Below are 18963 nucleotides of genomic sequence, written 5' to 3'. Positions count from 1 at the left end.
CAGACAGAAAAAAAAAAAAAAAGAATAACATTGAACTTTTAGAATTTTCAGAATCCAGTCATGAATCTAAACTTGGAACCATTATAACCATTTACCAAGAATGGCTCTGGGAAAAAACATCAGTATAGACAAAAATGTAAATTAGTGAAAACAGTAGAGAAACTAAAAATACAGCATACTGAATGTATCATCAGGATACAGCTGTTTAAAAGAAACAACTATGTTTTGATTATAAATAGATGTAGCAAAACTTCTAAACCATTTATGAAGGCTTAATTCAAGATTTTCTGGCTTGAACTATATTCTAGGTTCTTACTGGTTTTAGAAATCCACCAGTAAAGATATAAGAAATTACTTCAAGCACTAGCTTTTACAGCAAAGTCAATAAAAATAAGAGCTCAGATCTGAGCCACCCTTTCATCCACGTATGTTATGGTGGAGATATATGCTACACTAAGCAAATTCATGCCTAAGGGAAGGACTAAAGACACTCTTTTGTGCTGGTGCAATACTGTCTCAGCTTCCATGGGTTTCGCAGATGTGTGGCTTTCCTGATAGTCCTCACCTGTGAGGCATTTGTCATGCCATGGCAAAAAAAAAAAAAAAAACAACCCAAAGAAATCCTCAAAATCCCAAACAACAAACATCAGAAACCATACAGGTCACACAAACACTATGAGAACTGAGGTTACGGATTAGTTGGGAATGTCATGAGATAGCCCCAGTACAGGCTGCTGAATACAGGGCAGCTGGCAATAATGTGCTATAAAGGAGAGCTTGACCTCCCTTCTCTGAAGACTCTCTCTCACCCGACATTACGCAACAGCAGTTTCCTGACATGTCACCATAGTCATAGGGATTCCCTCATGGTACCACAGACTGAAAGTGATAAAGCAACCACAGCTGCCCAAGCAGGGCACACTGCTGTGCTCTGGCTCTGCATACTGGTAAAAACAAGGGTGACTTTCTCTCCAGGCGGGATACTGAGGGCATCTGTTAATAACACTATGATTTACAGTTTATTAATTTGTGTTAATATCCAGGAAGATAGCCTATGATCAATGTATAAAATCATTAAATAGGGCTAAAGAATACTTTTGTCTGAAAATAATTTAGACTGACAGGTTCCTTCTGTGGCTGTAGGCAATAATGAAAGAGAGGAGAGTTATGTGACAGCTCAGTTTAGCGGTGAAGAATCACTTTTCAGAGTAAGAGTTCTGTCTTAACTAACAGTTTGGCCCAAGGATTGATGATATGTGAATTGCTTCCTTCCCCTCTTCTAGTTTCAGTTATTAATCTGTTTTTGCATTATGATTAAGGAGTCACACTCAGCTTCTCGGTTCCACATCAGGCAGCAAGCAGAAGTCTTCACCAAAAATATTATTCATTCAGTCAAACATAAATAATATTGGTTGCCAGTTTAAGGCAAGCACTACTGGGGCTCTGGCTCTTATTTGAAGTAATTTCCATTTAGATATTTGACTAATTTTTTGTTTAAAGATGAATCTTTTTCAACTGCTTGCATTAAAGTTTCACAACTCACCAAAATAACATAAAACTTCATTAAGTCTTCAAAGAAAAATAATTATACAATACTTTTTATCTTCAGTATATATGCTCAGTCAGCTGGAATAGATGAAATATGACAATATCTACAATAGTAGATGTAGTAAAGGACATTTAACCAAAAAAATAAAAAAAATCTGCATTAATATTCCCAGACACCTGTTATTCAATATGAGAATAGCTATTCTATTGTTCCTGTATTAATTATTATATGTAATGTCACTGTGTCCTTTTTTTGTTTATATTTCTCAACTTGCTAAAGGCTGAATACTGGAAGATTTGTTCATGTAGTACAATATCCAAAACACAAAATAAAGCATCTGAAGTAAAAATAAGATATACTGGAGTACATTTTCTACACCAAATGGTCTTAAACAAAATTTGGGCAGCTTCCATCAAAATATGTGCATTAAAATTCTACGCATGTAGTAAGAAGGATCCAGATGAGTAGAAGCAGCTGAGAAATATAATGCTGTAGCTGTGTTACATCTGATGGGGGTGGATGTCTTCATATAATCTCTGTTACTATAGATGGTGTACCTTTATTTCCTTTCAGCTTCCTCTCCTTCTCAAAATCACCAAATGCAAAGAATGTTTCATGAGGAACATGAGGAAGCCCACTGGGACTTTCATTTTTACAAGATTACCATATGAAATGTTTCAGATGAATAACTGGTTTTCTGTAGCTTTAATCAGAAAAGCAGTGTTAATCAATCTAACCCATTCTTTTTTTCCTTCAGGCAGTTCATTTGAACTATTAACATGACTGGAGAAAAAATATGGTGGTATACTATTTGGTTTAGAACACCTTATTCTATGTGGAAAGAAACATCATCTGCAAAAGATAATAGTGCAATACTGGACTGTAAAGTAAAAAAACTGCATTTGCAGCATGTGATTTTGATAAATGAAACTTTTTCTTAATGTGGATGGTACTGATGTCTTACAAGTTTTTTAGTAACCCACTGTTCCCGCTCTGTACAGCAAGGTCTACTAATCACCGACCTGCAGAAAGTTCTGTCTCCACTGGCTCATCAGCCAGTAGTTTTGGCAGTGGATACAGCATGGATAGCGAAGGCAGCAGCAGTGCCACAGGAGAGAATAATCTATTTCCCATCCCGAGAATGTAAGGTTTTTCCTTTAATATATTGTATCCTGCGTGCACGGACTATGTATAGCTCTTTCACTTGCCAGTCATCTTCTTATGTAGTTTCCTCATACTTTTATTCTGCTTTGTTGAGCATTGAATTGTTAATAAACAAGCAAACCTCTGCCTCAACCTCATGAATTTATTGCTATCACACAGGACAGGTGCTAGTCTCAGCCATTTATGAATATGTGTAGCGGTGGGTTTGAGTTATGTTTAAAAAGTACAACTTTAGTAGGCCTGAGACTGCTTAGTTTAAGGTTTCAGACTGAACTTCTTCTAGAAAAAAGTGTTACTAGTGCAACTGAAATTCATATTCTGGATATAACCCAACTTTTTCCAAGTTTTTATGAGTTTGAGTAGAATTTCTCATTTCTTGGTTGGAGAAAGGTTTTTAGGATGGAGTCCCTGTAGGAATTATCAAGCTACTGTTGGTGTAATGAACCTATACAACGATTTAATTTTCAAACATTTTACCCAGTTAACTACTCCACAGAGAAAAGTTTTGCTAGCATTATTTTTCCCTCAACTTTGGCAGCATGCACCTTCATTTAGCAATTTCATTTATATGTTTTTATAGGGAAACGTAATTGCTCCTGATCAGCTTAATGTTTCTGGCTTGAAAATTTTGTAGATTGACTGTTCTCAAAATATTGATAGTCATGACTCATTCAATCTCTGTGATAGTTTTTCTCTGGGACACAAGTTTTTACTTTTCCCTTGAAATCCTGAATTATTAGTCACAAGAGCTTGACAGAATCTTCCTAAAAAAGCTCGAATGAATAAAAAATTTATTCTCTAGAACTGTGACATTTCTAAGTATTCATCACTTTTTAAAGTAAAGCCTTTTAGTATTTCTCTACAGCTTATTAGTAGCTAAAAGGGAAAAAGATACAAATCTAATATTTTAATCTCATCTTCAAAATGTAGGAGGACAATGTGAGTTCAGGTTGTGGGGTGCCAATTGTTTAATACTCACTGAACTTTTCACTCTTGTTCTATGTTAAAATGAGCTGTACTTTCCAGTGGCAAAAAGGTGATCTGTAATTGGATATGACAATCTCAAAATTATTTTGCTGTCATTCCTAATGAGAAAAGCAAAGATGCATAAAATCTTTGTGCAGAGAAACACAAGATGGAGCTCTCAGAAGTTTTTAGTTCACATATGCTAAATTTGAGTCCAACTAATATCACTTACTGTGTATTGTCTAGCAATGTCACAGTATCTACAGTTACTTGGTGTTTGGCTGACAGATTCACCAATCTACTAAGCGAAAAATCAGCCCTACTTATACTGAAAAGTGGGAACAAGTCTTCACAGCTTCAGCTTTTCTATTATAGTAATTTGTTCTCATGAATTTTACTAAATTAAATTAGACATATCCATCCCTGTTATTTTCTGTTAAGGGCTACACTATTTATTTATTTATTTTTTTATAATGGCATTTTTAAATTAAATTGTTTTTATGATGATATTACACAGGGACTTTAGAAGCTACACAGGATGTTTATACAGACAAGAAACGCTCTTTTTCATGTTAGTCTCAAGGGCTTTACATAGCAATGTAATGGAAATGAATGACAAAATTACTGTTTACCATCAGAGACCTTTGGGATCATTCCTGGGGAGAATGTTTTAAAATAGATAACTGTTTCCATTTTGAATTCTGGATAAAAAATCCTTATATATCTGAATATACGGATGATTGAAATTCTAGTCAACATTTTCATTCACACTGGCATGATAATGAGTTCAGGGACTGACCTTGTACACTAATTCAGCAGATCCACAAGACCACAACTCGCAATTTAGATGTGAAGCATTACGCAGGCTAAATAATTTTAATTGTCTTCACATACAAAAACATTTTTGGTTATAAGCTCCCTGTTTAGATTAAGTTTCTAGTCTATCAATAGAAAAAATTTGGATAGGGCGAGTTTTAAACTCTTTACTCTGTTCCAAATGCTTTTAACCATAAGAACATTTAATCATGAAGAAAAATAAAAGAATTAAATAGTGACACCATGGGAATTGTATGGTGAGGTAACTAATTAGAATACTTGCCAATATTAAATATTGTTATAATTATCAAGGGAGATTGATCATTATATATAGTTATAAACAGCTGAATAAATCTTGTACAGTGTTTCTGTTTGGGAGATATTTTTTAAAAGACTTTTTTATTATCCAGTTGTAATACCCCTGAAAGTTACTCATGTTATTATCTCTGATAAATACCAGATTCTCTGTGCCTTTGTATTATATAACCATCTATACGAGTACAATATCTGTAAATTATATTAAGGTGAAGAGGTGACAAGGTGAAAAGCAACTGAACAATGTGTGAGGAATCTAACCCTAAGGACAAATAATTCTTGTATCATATCTGTAATATATTTCATGAAGCATTACCTTACAGAAGAAGAAAATAATAACTTTCAGTTAAAACTGAATTTAAAATCACTTTAAAATCTGACTTTTTGTACTAATTTTTTAGTTCATTGTGAACTTGGACAGCTGTTGCTGTTGTGAAACATGAAGCTGGTTGATTGATAGCAGAGTAGCACTGACCCTTTAACCCCAGAGCAATCATGTGTATCTGAATATAATGTCTTATATTCTCTATCACGGTATTTCAGAGTCTTAAGGGAAAGGAAAATAGAAGCACAAACATCTCATAGTAGCAGACATGGTTTTGAGAGTGATTGTCACCGTGCCTTAGAGCTTGCAACAAGTATGTTTAAAGATAGCTTATATTTTACCTAACATTCATTGCCTAAAAATAGACTTCTAGATTGCAATCCATGTTCTTTCTACATCCACTGGATAAAGATAGGGACCTCCAGCCATTCACCTTACATTAAGATTAATGTCAGTCTCAGAACTGAATTGTCTCTTATGCTAAACCTAAACTGTAGTGTAAAAGCAATCATTAAAAGAAGACAATGACTACAAACATTTCTTACCTTTGAAGTAATGGTACTGTAGTCAAAATATCAATTTTGTGACTCTGTATTATAAATTTCACTGTTCACCATACCAGGATAAAGCGAGAAGAGGAGCAATGCAGGCTGATCGCAGGACCCCAGGCTGATGGGGGCAGGTAGCAGACAGCACCTGATAGCCCCGTTCTATGAGAATGTACAGGCTTAGCAAGACGCAGTTGCAGTTGGCTCCAAAAGAGAGAAAAAAAAAATTCTTAAGCAACCTGTCCAAATAGCAATAGAAAAAACCTGTTGTCCACTTTATTTTCTTGAAATTAGATATATATATACACATACACACTTTTTTGTTTTTTTAGAAATACCTGTTATGTTTGCCTTTTTGTACAGAACCAAGCCTCATGGGTTTGGATCTATCATTTTCTTAGATCTCATCTCCTCATGATCTTATTGACAACTACCACCATATCTTTTAACAGAGGGAAGATGAGCCAGAATGGACAAGAACCAGTAAAGCAGTCGGGAGTAGGATTAACCGATGCAGAAGGTAAAAAGAAATACAAACAACACTACAGTGGTATCCCATATTTGTAGAACCAATATGTTTATTTCATTTACTTCTTATGCTATGAAAGAGTACCCTATGCTCTCCTTGTATTATAGATTAAGATCCTGACTTTCATTCACCCTAAGGGCCCTTTACACAGCATCAATGTAATGAGTCTTCAATTTAAATGAGAACAGTGTCTTACCTGTTTACTAAAAGTAATTAAACAGATCGCAATGAATGATATCTGTCCTGATGTTCATTGCTTTCCATAGTGTTGAAATAAAAAATATGAAGTGTAGAGCTGCCTCCATACCCATTAAACCAGAAGAAAATATCCAATGGCTGTAAAGGTCTATTTTTATAACATTTCAGAATATTTACTTCATAAAAGAATTATTAATTTTGGTGTCTACATAAAACATTAAGTTTAACTAAAAATTTTAGCTGAAGATCAAGCTTGACTCCGGCACTTAGACTATAGTGAAACTCTTGTCTGATTGGGAAATCCTGAGTGATTTTTTTTTGGTGTGAATGTGGTGCTGCCAAAGGAGACATTGTAATATTGGATCTGGAAAGAGCCCGACAGAATGGCTGTCAAAGTTCCATGAGCAATGTGATTATCTCTTTCATGTGCAAAAATGGACAACTGCATGAAAATTAAGAGAGTGTTCTGTATTGAAGTATATGTTAGGAAAATTCCATTTCCCTTTACATGTAAGGTATTTTATTTCAAGTGTGTGTTTCTGTTGACCTCAAATATAAAACTTAAATATCATGACCTTCATTTTATTATTAAAATACTACTTTTATCATTTTAATGCATTTCAATGTAGCTTTGGGGGTTTAATTAATTCATAAATTGAAATTCATATATGCAATTGAAGTTAATGTCATGTTAAGTTCAGCTGTAAAAAAAAAATAACATTTTTCAGGTTTCTGCAATCTGTATACATGGGGAAATAATTGCTGGTCATATATTTGAGGTAAAAGTGGTCCAATGTTCCACAGATTTTAAGAAATCAAATTAGAATTTGAAGGTAGAATGTAAAACTGTCATTTCCAATGCAAGAATCCATAACTGTGTATATGCATTCTACTAAATCTTTCAGTACATAGTACTCATCACACAAAAATCCAAATTCAGCTGCTTGTCAAACTTCAAATTGTTCAAAGGTATTTTTAAGTATTTGAACAACAAACTCTTTTCTAAAAGAGAAATGGTGGGATGAAAATGGGAAATCAGGAATTTTCCATTTTTACTTTGTTATGATGTTTTATACAGAATACTAATTGTAAACAAATAGCTTTTCATCATTTTGTTCATCATAAATTCCCACTTAGGTAAGGTTTTGGATCAGAATATTTTAATTTAACATTTGCATTGTTCAAAAAACAGCCCAAACAAACAGATCCAAACAAAAAGAAAACCTTTTGAAACATTCCAAAAGATGCGTAGATAGCATTTGGTCACTAAAACTACTTTTCCAGCCAAAGACACGTTTCTCCTCATCTTCAAAATCTGCAAATAACTCAAGAGCTGCAATTCCTTAATTTTCATTTATGATGCAATTCACTTCTCCTAACTTGAGAACTCTAAGAATTACAACTCCAAATCTGATAATGTGAGTGGTTCTTACTAAGCGTTGCATATTCCCAGTGAGAGAAGCTGGGGCAGCCAGCCTAGTTTTTATTGTCTGATTTCTGGCTGACGAAGATGGAACAGATCAATCTCAAATGATAAATTAAACTAAAAGTTGGAAAACAACTCAAGAGCATTTCAGTTTCAGCATGTAAATACAATTATCTTGCAGGGAAGTAATTCAGAACTTAGAGGAACTCAAGATTAACTGAGAATAACTTCAGTATTATTGAATAATTGTGGTATTTTTTTCATAGATGAACAAAATTGAATGAAAATCTTAAAGATCAAATGGTAACTTTTCTGTAGTGCACTTATCTGTGTTGTGGACCAGATGTGCTCTCCAATTAACTGGAAGTGAATACTCATTCCCATTTTTCATTAATCTGTAGAGAGCTCCCATAGTTGACATTTGTATTCTCATTTGCAAATAAGGATTTAGTGTTATACTTAAAAACTTTTAATACTAGTACTATTTTTACATTTTCAAATATTCTTGATGGATAACTTCTATGAATAATAGCCTGTGGATTACTCTCTTTAAAACTGTGCAGAATAAATTCAATTGCTTAAACATGTGGATCTGCTGCTACTTGAAATGTTTTAGTCACCTATGTCATTCACACAGGCCTGGCAAATGTGGCAGAGGGACTTACAGAAACAAGATCTTTAAGAATAGTAGCTGGAGGCAAAGCAAGTCAGGATTCTTAGATGGCAACGAAAACTGGTTTCTAGGCAGTGCAATCAAAACTGTACCAACAGGGTTTGGGTTCACCCTCACAGGGTATGACACCAAAATTTAGGCATATACATAAGTGGAATCACCAGGGAAAAATATGCACCTTTTGTAATTGTTTCTCCACTTGAGAAATGTGCTAATGTTTTCTTGGGAATAGTTTTTGTGCTATTAAGTTGTATCAGTTAAGTTATAAGTAAATATTGGAAAACAGTACTATTTACTTTCCTGACACAACCAAATAGTCAATATAAATACCTGTGAGTATTGCTATGATAATCTTTGTTTCTCTGAACATATCATCTTGTCATATTCTGTATTTTCATACTACTTAATAATATAAAATAATTCAGACTTTTGTTCTTGGACACTGTGTTACAGTTATTTTTATGATATGCATTGTTGCATGCTATCTTACACTGGACATTCTTCCCTGAGCAGATGAAATACTTCATCTTCTTAAACTTCAGTAAATCTTATGATACATATTGTGATCTTCATTGAGTTATGCAAAGCAATTTCTCTATTAGTTTCAGAAAGTGCAATATCTTTTGTTTAAAGATCTCTTATGAAATGGTATGGAATATTACAGATATTATAGACAAAAAACCAATTGCATTCCATGTAAGGATTGAAACTAACAATTAAAAGCACATGATTAATAACTTGATTCAGTCGTAGATCATGATTGGTTTATCTGCCCTATGAAACTTCTCAGCCAATAGATCCCAGATGGTATTTTTCACCTACCAAATATTTATCCAATTAAGAAATATATGGGGAAAGTTATTTACCCCATATTATTTCAAAAGTGCAAATCTACTAGGTAATCCCAAACTGTCATTATTTCTGGTAGAAGATGTATATATACACACAAACACACACACATATATATATGTAAAAATAAATTTTTAGGTTAAATAGTTTACTATAAGGAAATTTGGATCTTCTCATTTTGAAGATGCTATAGACATGCAAAATATAATTCCTCTAGGATTACAAATGTTGAGGTTCATCTCAAACAAAGTGCCTTTTAGGAAAGATGATTATGTTGGTAAGCATGGCTCAGCTTCACTCATTCAGTATTTTTTGAAATGAATGAATACTCACAGTGCTTCTGTTATCCTCTGTGCTTGGCCTCATTGTTGTCAGGATTTTCAGTCAGAAAACTCTAAACTTTTTATAGGAACAAAGTGGCTTTGCACCATCACTCTGTCCTAAGAGAGTGGGTTTTTTACTTAAAAAAAAAAAACTAATCCCATCCAGTCCATGTCCTGGATATTAAAAACTTCTCTACACAGTTCTGCCATGGCTCACTTTCTGACATTTCCAGTGGTCCTTTGAGCATCAACTTCTGAGTGCAGTAAAATGAAGTCCTGTAAGTAAGAAACTCTCAGCCTGTATAAACAACTGAACCTGGGCAGAAAATTGCAGAATATTCTAGTAAAGCCTCTGTAGATGTATTTCTACACACAAGCAGTAGGAACAAATACGTAGTTTGTCAAAACCTGATGATGCACACATACTTACTGACCTTCTGCAAGATGATATACTATTCATATGCACTCGTTTACTTTAACAAACTCTTCCAGGGCTTTCCTTTTTTGCATGCTGTGTATTTTCCTGAGTTACAGATTTAAGAAAAAACAGCATCAAACAAACAAGCTCTGAGATAACATCATGCTTTAGCAGGCAAATTTTACAATACTGTGATTTTTATTTTATCTATTCAGAGTGGGATTTTCCTCGGTTTTTGAGCTTTGTGGTTCATCAACCTGAATTAAAAACTAAGAAATTTGGTTTTAACAGTTTCATCACATAACATTGGATTTCATTAATTAAGACATATTTATTTATGAGAAAAATGGTTGAAACACAAACCTTAAAACAGGCTAGCAGGGCATTCTAATAACATTTTGGAGCAAAGGTACATGACCTTTGTGAGTGAGTGACTGGCAATCATTTGACTTGTAAATTTTCCTTTATAGCTTTCTGAATAGTCCTGGTGAAATTTTCATTCATCATGTCTGCATGGAATAGACTCTGGAGCAAATTATATTGCAAACTGCATCGCACTTTGTCTTGAAGGAATGGCCAGGAGTCATATGTGAATTAGCTCTCTCGAGTAAAACAAGGCATGAAATAAACTGACAGCACAGGCACAACTTAGCATTGCCACGTTCTTCGAAGTAATTAAAACTCAGTAAAAGATTCATACTCCTTTTATTTGCTCTTTAGTTAGGCTAGAGTAACTCTGTTTAAGCCAAAGGACTCACTGTGATATGACTGAGAAAAGACTAAGGGCTTTAGACATTTCTTAAATCAGCTTGCTGCACTTCCACACTTGAAAAATTTAGCATTTTTATTTTTTTAACTACAATGGTTGAAATATCAGAACTATAATATTAGTCCTCATGAAGATGTTCAGGGAGAAATTGTCTTAATTTTAGACCCTCAATCAGAAAGTTATAAGTAAGAGGAGAAAAAAGACAGATGAAGAAAATTATTAAGGGCTAATCACAATACAGTTACTGAGATTTCCAAATGCTTTGGCCTATGAACAAATCTGTACTTTGATGTCTTGATAGGCCAGCCTGAAGATAGGGGTTTTACTGCAGATGAGAAATTTTCTTGAAGTTAACTGTATCATTTCACAAAATGAGGACTGTGAGATCAGATTAAAATATGATGCTTAATATTCATGAAGTATGTTGTAATTAGAATTCAACTTCTTGCCAGATTAAAATTAAGGCAAATTTTATTGCCCTTGCATGAACACTGGTGACTTGGAATGAAAACACTGAGACTGGCAGCAATGTAGGACAGAGATCAGGTAAAAGATTTATGTAACTTTAGGATCATCTGACACCTTTCATAATCAAGTCTAATTTATATCTTTGTATCTATTAGAAGGTAACTTCTGTGAAACATAACCTCAACTTAGGTCATCTGACATGAATTCCAGAAGGACATATTTAGCTGTTTTTCCCTCACAAGTATTTTTCTCTTTAATTGTTCTTAAACATAAAAAAAAAGAATTAGAAAGGAAGCAAACATTACAACATTTATAGACACTTCCCCCACAAAGGTGCATAAGGGAAACCAGATGATAAAACATCCAGTCGCTTATTTTAAAAGTTCTTTGATATTTAACAGAGAAGCACTGTAATTTAAGAATGAAAACGCAAAAAAATGTGATAAAGATACTAAGACAGATGTTCTGGATTTGGAAAAGAAGGATTTAGGGTTTGCATGAATTCATGGAAGGAAGCAGATTTTCTCATGGTTTGATGGCAAAATTAGTGGAATTCCCATTTTGGGGGAGTGGTGTGAGGCTCATGCTGGAGGATGTCCGTCTCTGAAGGAGAGAGGTGAAGGTGCCCCTCTACCACCTCAGCAGCTCTTGGATAGCAGGGGGCTACAGGACAAAAAGTCAGCCTTGCTGTAAAATAGACAAATACCAGTTATCATCCTGATAGCAGCCAGTTACAGGCAGCAAATCATTTCTGGTGTGCCTCCAGAGCCCAGCAGCACTGTATTTTGAGACTACATCCTCACTTTCTGTGAGGACTGGTACACCACCACTTTAGACCAGTGTTACAAAGTATGTCAGCATCTAGTTTATGTCCTATAATTTGCCCCTGCAGATATCTAAGTCTCCTCATGGGCTAGTGTAAATACTCTAGACATTCTACCTTTAATTTCCTTTGGTATGAAGGAAATTCTCTACTAATCTCTAACAGTTTATTTCTAATGATTAAGTCAACTGCCTCTTTTGCTTTTCTCAGTCAGTAATCAGAAAAAATTATAGTAGATTACTTCTTCCAGAAGGCTCAGCTATAGAATAGAATAAAACACAACCTGCAAAGTAAGTGAAGTGGGAGGGAGTTTAGACAGAACTCATGTCTGTTACTGATACTCAAAATGGGTGATGAGTTGATTGAAAGCAGCCCTGCAGAAAAGAACTTGGGAGTACTGGTGGATGGGAAATTGGACATGATCCAGCAATGTGCACTTGCAGCCCAGAAAGCCAACCATATCCTGGGTTGCATCACAAGAAGCATGGCCAGCAGTACAAGGGAGGTGATTCTGCCCCTCTACTCCACCCTGGTGAGACCTCACCTGGAGTTCTGCATCCATCTCTGGAGCCCTCAGCACATGAAAGACATGGACTTGTTGGAAAAAGTCCAGAGGAGGGCCACAAAGATGGAGCACCTCTCTTGTGAACAAAGCCTGAGAGGGTTGGGGTTGTTACACCTGGAGAAGAGAAGGCTACGGGGAGACCTTATTATGGCCTTCCAATATATAAATACGTAGAGGGGGCTTATAAGAAAGACAGAGACTTTTTACCAGAGTCTGTAGTGACAGGACAAGGAGCAACAGATTTAAAATGAGAGTAGATTTAGATTGGACATAAGGAAGAAATGTTTTACAATGAGGATTGTGGGACACTGGAACAGGTTTCTCAGAGAAGTTGTGCATGCCTCATCCGTGAAAGAGTTCAAAGCCAGGTTGGATGAAGCTTTGAGCAGCCTGATCCAGTGAAAGATGTCCCTGTCCATGGTGGGGCGGTTGGGCTAGATGATCTTTAAAGGTCCCTTTCAACCCAATTTATTCTATGCTTCTGTGGTATGAAAGAGGTGACAATGATTATTGAACAGTTCAATACACAAGCTGCAAATACTCCTGTACTGTGTGAGTGGTATTCTGGGAACAGTTGCCCATTCAGACAAAGGTGTTTTGCAGTTACAGAAGCAAAACCACTTTTATCCTTCGACAGTGGTTTCTTCTGTACCTTTGACTAGGACCTTCAGGCACGCATATCTCACTCACCTCACCCAGTGTTTTGTTTTAAACAGATGCAGTCAGAGACTTTACGTGAGGAAAATTTCACCTTTTTCCAGTTCCTTATCTTTGTATTGAGCTTCACTTACTGAAGCAACATCAGAATGCCACATGTATAGTATTGGGTAGTAAGAGTCTGAGAACTGTTATCTCCAAGGAAAATTGAAAGTAACATTATACATTATACAACTGCTCACTTTTATGTTTATGTTACGAAGTATCTGAATAGACAGAGGAATTGTGAATCCACGTGCCCAAGGTTACTAGCAAGAGTAGCCTCCAATTAACCTGCAAATTATACACTGTAACATATTTATTTTTCTTAAGTTTAGTTAAACTGAATTTTATCTTCTGGAGAGAAAACTCCTAACTCCTACAACATAACCCCTGACTCATAACACACTGGCAATAAATGGATCAGCAATAAATGACCAAGTCAGAACTAATCACTTTCACAATAGCCGAGAATTTACATTATTTTGGAATAGTTCCATATTTCTGCACCAAGGCTCGATACAGTTCTTTTCAAGGCCTTTTTAGACTGGTATCTCAAAACCACAGGGAGCACCATCTATTTTGTTCTTGTGCACGTGTCAAATACTATCTTTTTGCTGTTTGTTGCCTTCCCAATAACTCAAATATCTCAGGAGTTTTGAACACTTAATCCTAACATATACTAAAACATCAGAGAACCTGAAAAAACAGTCTGGACTTTCAAGCGTTTTTCTTGAATCGATAGAATCTTGTACTGACTAAGTACGAGCCTGTTGACTTGATTGTAATAGATGTTGACCCATGGATATAAAGAGAACTCCAGCCAATCAGCAGTGTAACCAACACTGATTTGAGCAGTGGTTGAATTGCATTTTTTGGTTTTGAGTTCATGTCCAGTAGTACATAGCAAAAGAAATTGCTGCACCCTCTCAGTGTCTGTCCTAAAGAGCAATATAAGCCAGGTGATCTCTTTTTTAAAACCCATTTTAAACAGCTGCAGTATCTGCCTTTAGTCTTATTGCCATTCTGATTTACATATAGACGAGTTCAGTTTGTGAAATAAAATGCTACTGAATAAAATGTGATCCTTGCCTGGGAAAAGAGCTAAATGAAAGAATAAGATATCACCAGACTTCTCTACTATCGCTATAAATAAAAAGGCTAAAATTCAACCTGGCGTTGTTTAAACTGTCTTTAATATAATATCACAGCCTTGCTTTCTGCCATCAGATTCTACCAAAGGTCTACTGTTTCTTACTCTTGACAGCATAAGGTTAATCAATGCCAACAAAATTTAAAGTAGAAAATACCAGCAAGAGTGATTTCTCGCATGAGTACCTGCTTCAGTACAGAGGAGAAAAGGAACACAAGAAAATAGAAAATAAGTAACAAGAACATTTGCAGCTAACCTGTCGCATGTTGATCCCCTCATATGACACCTTCATTTCTGGGGATGCAAACTTTAATTTCAAAAATTGAGAAGATCAGATATGCTTTCTGTCATAAGGGATCCTCAAGCAACAAATCAGGCTTATGCACTGACAATAGTCCTTATCCTCTCTCTTTTGTTGTTGGTTTTTTTTTTTTTTTTTAAAGCTATCTATAATATTTTATACATGCTCCCTCAAGCTAGAAATTGCTATACTACTAATACCTGAATACCACACTAATTTAAAGAAATGATTAAAGAGCAGTAGTATTGTAAAGATAAGAATTATCAGCTTCCTCCCTAATTCTGGGAAACATTTCTTTTTTTCTATCCCTGATTGGCCCAGTGCTCTAATTTGCCCACCTGGCTCTCCAGTAATAATAGGAGCAATTAGTTCTTCCTTCCTGAGGTATTTGCCAGTATAATGCAGCTGTTTTTCCTAAAAAGAAGCAGAAAGAATTTAAATAAGAATAAAGACTTCAGCCAGAGATAGAATCATAGCAGAAAAAAGGGCAAAATAATCTTCTGTATTCTTGTACCCACATCACAAACAACATTGCTTTACATAGCTACAAATCATCCTGTTCCTGTATCGTTATTATAAATTGTCATTAAGGAGGAGTAAACAATCCAGAGAGCCTGACTGTGATTAACAGCTGACCAACAGCTTGTGCCCAACTTGTATGAACTGGGACCGGATGGCTGTTAGCCATTAACTCATGTGGCAAGAAGATTGTAAAAAACTTGACTTTTTTTTAAGCTGTCATTAAAAAAACTCCACCTTTCCCATGAGAAGATTAACAAATACTAAGAAGACAAACAAGCAAAAAGAAAAACAGAAAAACCTGAAAACACAGGTATTTCACCTTGAAACCTTATCACCCTATGATATGATGCTTCAATAATCAACTGGAAAGATAATTTGCTTGCCTAATGTTCTTAATCACTTTTATTTGCCTAGCTCTTAAACATATCTCCAGTAATATGAAGCTGCTTAAGTCTTTCAGGAGGTTTCTTCCAGTGACTCATTGGAGATGTAATGGGATCAGAGGGTTTGGGCTGGGGCTGGGAATCAGAGTGCTAGTAATTCCATTAAAAATCTGACAAAGCTACACAGTTTCACTTCTGGGGAAAAAAAAAAAAAAAGTCATTTTGGTAGAATTCTGTCGTCTATGTCTTTAGAAAGATACGGTTATGAAGGAAATATAATTTAATACCAGCTGGCATGTTTAGTACAAATACCAGTTAACAATGAAGACCTTCAACATGGGAAAACAAACAGGGGGATCCCCTCACCAGAAATGGAGTAAAGGTGAAGATACTGGAGTGTATGATTACTGGACCTGAGCCTTGCCGGTGTAAATCTGAAGAAGGGCTACTTCACCTAGTGAGTAATTTAAAACATCTTTGAAATAGAGTCACTTTTCATGATCAGCGTTCATTTAGAATCAGCAAAAGTCAGGTTGAAGTATTAATATGATAGAAAGTGAATTGGTAAATCCTAAATAAATTCCCCTCTGTGATGAAAATGAAGATAAGAGATAATGAGTAGGGTTTTTAAATGTCATCTTTCTGGATAACTCATGTGATCTCCTCCATTTAGCAGTGTGATTAGGACCTGGAATTTTGTGCATACTTCAGGAAAAAAGTAAGTAAAACAGATCTGTTTTAAGGTCCATAATGTTCAGTACTTTCATATGTGTAAGCTATTATGAAGCAGGAATAGGGTTGAGGGGGCCGCAAGAGGTCATCCCATTTCTTCAGAACACAGTATTGTTCCTAAAAGGCTTTTGCTAACCTGCACCAAAAATTTCTTAGTGGTGATAGAGACTTTACAGCTTCATTAGACAGTCTGTTCTAGTGCTTGATTATCCTTGACACTAAAATGTTTTTCCTAACTTCTAGCCTAATCTTGCTTTCTGAAATTACTACTCTGTAAGAGAAATGAGAGTCCAAAACCTAAGCTCTTCCCCTCACAAACATAGCACATTTTATCAAGCACTTCCTATAAATAGATTTTTCTAAGCTTGCCTACAAACGATAACACAGCTGTTCCTACCAAACAGTTCTGTATTAGAGCTCCATTTTTGTTGTATTTATTTGAAATGACAAAAAAAAAAAAAAAAAAAAAAAAAAAGAAAAAAGAAAAGGAATATCATAACCTGTTGCTATACTTAATAATCCTTTGTAGCTCCTTAATGTTTGTAACTCATGTAAAAGGAGCTGGTATTGTATTATACGTGTGTGGTTTAGAAGATTAGTTATTATTTATTTCTTATTCTAGATAATTTATAACTTTCTTAAAAATTAAACTGTTATGCTGGGGATTCAGAAAGGAGATTTTTTATTTACCCTCACATGATCTTGTAGTATAAACCCTTTTTTTAGATTGCCATTCAAACAATTATCTTGAAATGCTGTTTAAATGCAGATGAATTTAGAGCATTTCCAGGTGGGATCACATGGCAAGCTAAAATTAAACTTCAGCTGATATTTATGTTAGCATGTGAGACTACTTAGAATTATTGGACTGTAAGTTGTGTTTCAAGAGAGAAGTTTTTGAAAATCAGTGTATTAGAATGAATATAATTCTTTCACATGATGAAATTGCCTAGATGTGTCTGATTCTCATGGTAAAGAGTCTGCTTTCATATCTATAATTAGAACCTTGTCCTTTGTCCCCAGTTTATTTTCAGATTAATGTGATTTTCATGATGCTCCATGTTCGTTATTTCATCCTATGGTGGTAGTCTTACAGGCTTGTAGCTTTAATGAAATGCGCTATCCGTTTTAGTAGCATGTGAATAATGTTTTATCTGTTAAGGAAAGGCTTCAGAGTGCGTATTTCTCTTAAAGAATTCCTAAAAGTTTGTCCTGTGCAGGTATTTGCAATTACTTTAGGGTATTATATGTTTCTCTTATTTTTTGTGTATTATTTATTCTGAAAGTGCTGGACTATGACTGGGAGGGAATCAAATGGACAGAAGACTAGTCAAATCTAGTGGCAGAAACTGATGTACTGTGTATGTAGAGTAGGATGCAGTTTATGTGTCTTTATCTACAAAGGGATTCAGGGGCTTTAAACATAGGTGTATGCTGACGTTTTAAATACCCTGAAGTATTTTTCTGCCTCAATCTAGTTGCTGCTCCAGAAAGTCATGGGTTATCTTTGTCACATCTTCCATTCCTGACCAGATACTTAGTTTCGATAGGACATCTTAAATGACTGCAGATCCACATGTTTATAGGTATAAACCTGATTTGCCTCTGCAGCCAAGAAAGTACTCAGGATTCCAGTGGTGTCCCCCAGGGGTCAATACTTGGTCCAGTCCTGTTCAACATATTCATCAGTGACCTGGACGAGGGGACAGAGTGTGTCCTCAGCAAGTTTGCTGATGATACCAAGTTGGGTGGGGTGGCTGACACCCCGGAGGGCCGTGCTGCCATCCAGAGAGACCTGGACAGGCTGGAGAGCTGGGCAAGGAAGAACCTCATGAGGTTCAACAGGGAAAAGTGTAAGGTGCTACACCTGGGCAAGAAGAATGTCAGGCACCAATACAGGTTAGGCATGGACCTGCTGGAGCCAAGCTCCGAAGAGAAAGATCTGGGGGTCCTGGTAGACAGCAAAATGACAATGAGCAAGCAATGTGCTCTTGTGGCCAGGAAGGCCAACGGAATCCTGGGCTGCATAGGGAAGAGTGTGGCTAGTAGGTCGAGGGAAGTCATTCTCCCCCTCTACTCTGCACTGGTGAGGCCACAACTGGAGTATTGCATCCAGTTCTGGGCTCCCCAATTCAAGAGGGATAGGGAACTACCGGAAAGAGTCCAGTGAAGGGCAACAAAGATGATTAAGGGATTGGAGCATCTCCCTTATGAAGAAAGGCTAAGAGAGCTGGGACTCTTTAGTCTGGAGAAGAGAAGGCTGAGGGGGGGAGACCTTATCAATGCTTATAAGTATCTGAAGGGTGGGTTGAAGGAGGAGGGAGCCAGACTCTTTTCAGTGGTTCCCAGTGACAGGACGAGGGGCAACGGGCACAAGTTGGAACATAGGAGGTTCCACTCGAATATGAGGAAGAATTTCTTCACGGTGAGGGTGACAGAGCCCTGGAACAGG

The 18963-nt window shown here is 35.9% G+C and overlaps 1 protein-coding gene across 1 annotated transcript in view; it reads left to right on the top strand.

Moving 5' to 3' along the window:
• PCLO (piccolo presynaptic cytomatrix protein) overlaps positions 1 to 18963 on the top strand; it is a 385829-nt gene that overhangs the window by 334821 nt on the left and 32045 nt on the right. Inside the window, exons 23-24 of the mRNA XM_074166467.1 lie at positions 2551 to 2692; positions 6136 to 6203. Coding sequence (XP_074022568.1) covers positions 2551 to 2692; positions 6136 to 6203 — 210 coding nt within the window. The remainder of the gene's footprint in view (positions 1 to 2550; positions 2693 to 6135; positions 6204 to 18963) is intronic.

The sequence above is a fragment of the Numenius arquata genome, chromosome 2 (assembly GCF_964106895.1).
Source record: "Numenius arquata chromosome 2, bNumArq3.hap1.1, whole genome shotgun sequence".
Lineage (NCBI taxonomy): Eukaryota > Metazoa > Chordata > Aves > Charadriiformes > Scolopacidae > Numenius > Numenius arquata.
This window is presented reverse-complemented; position numbering and strand designations above follow the sequence as displayed.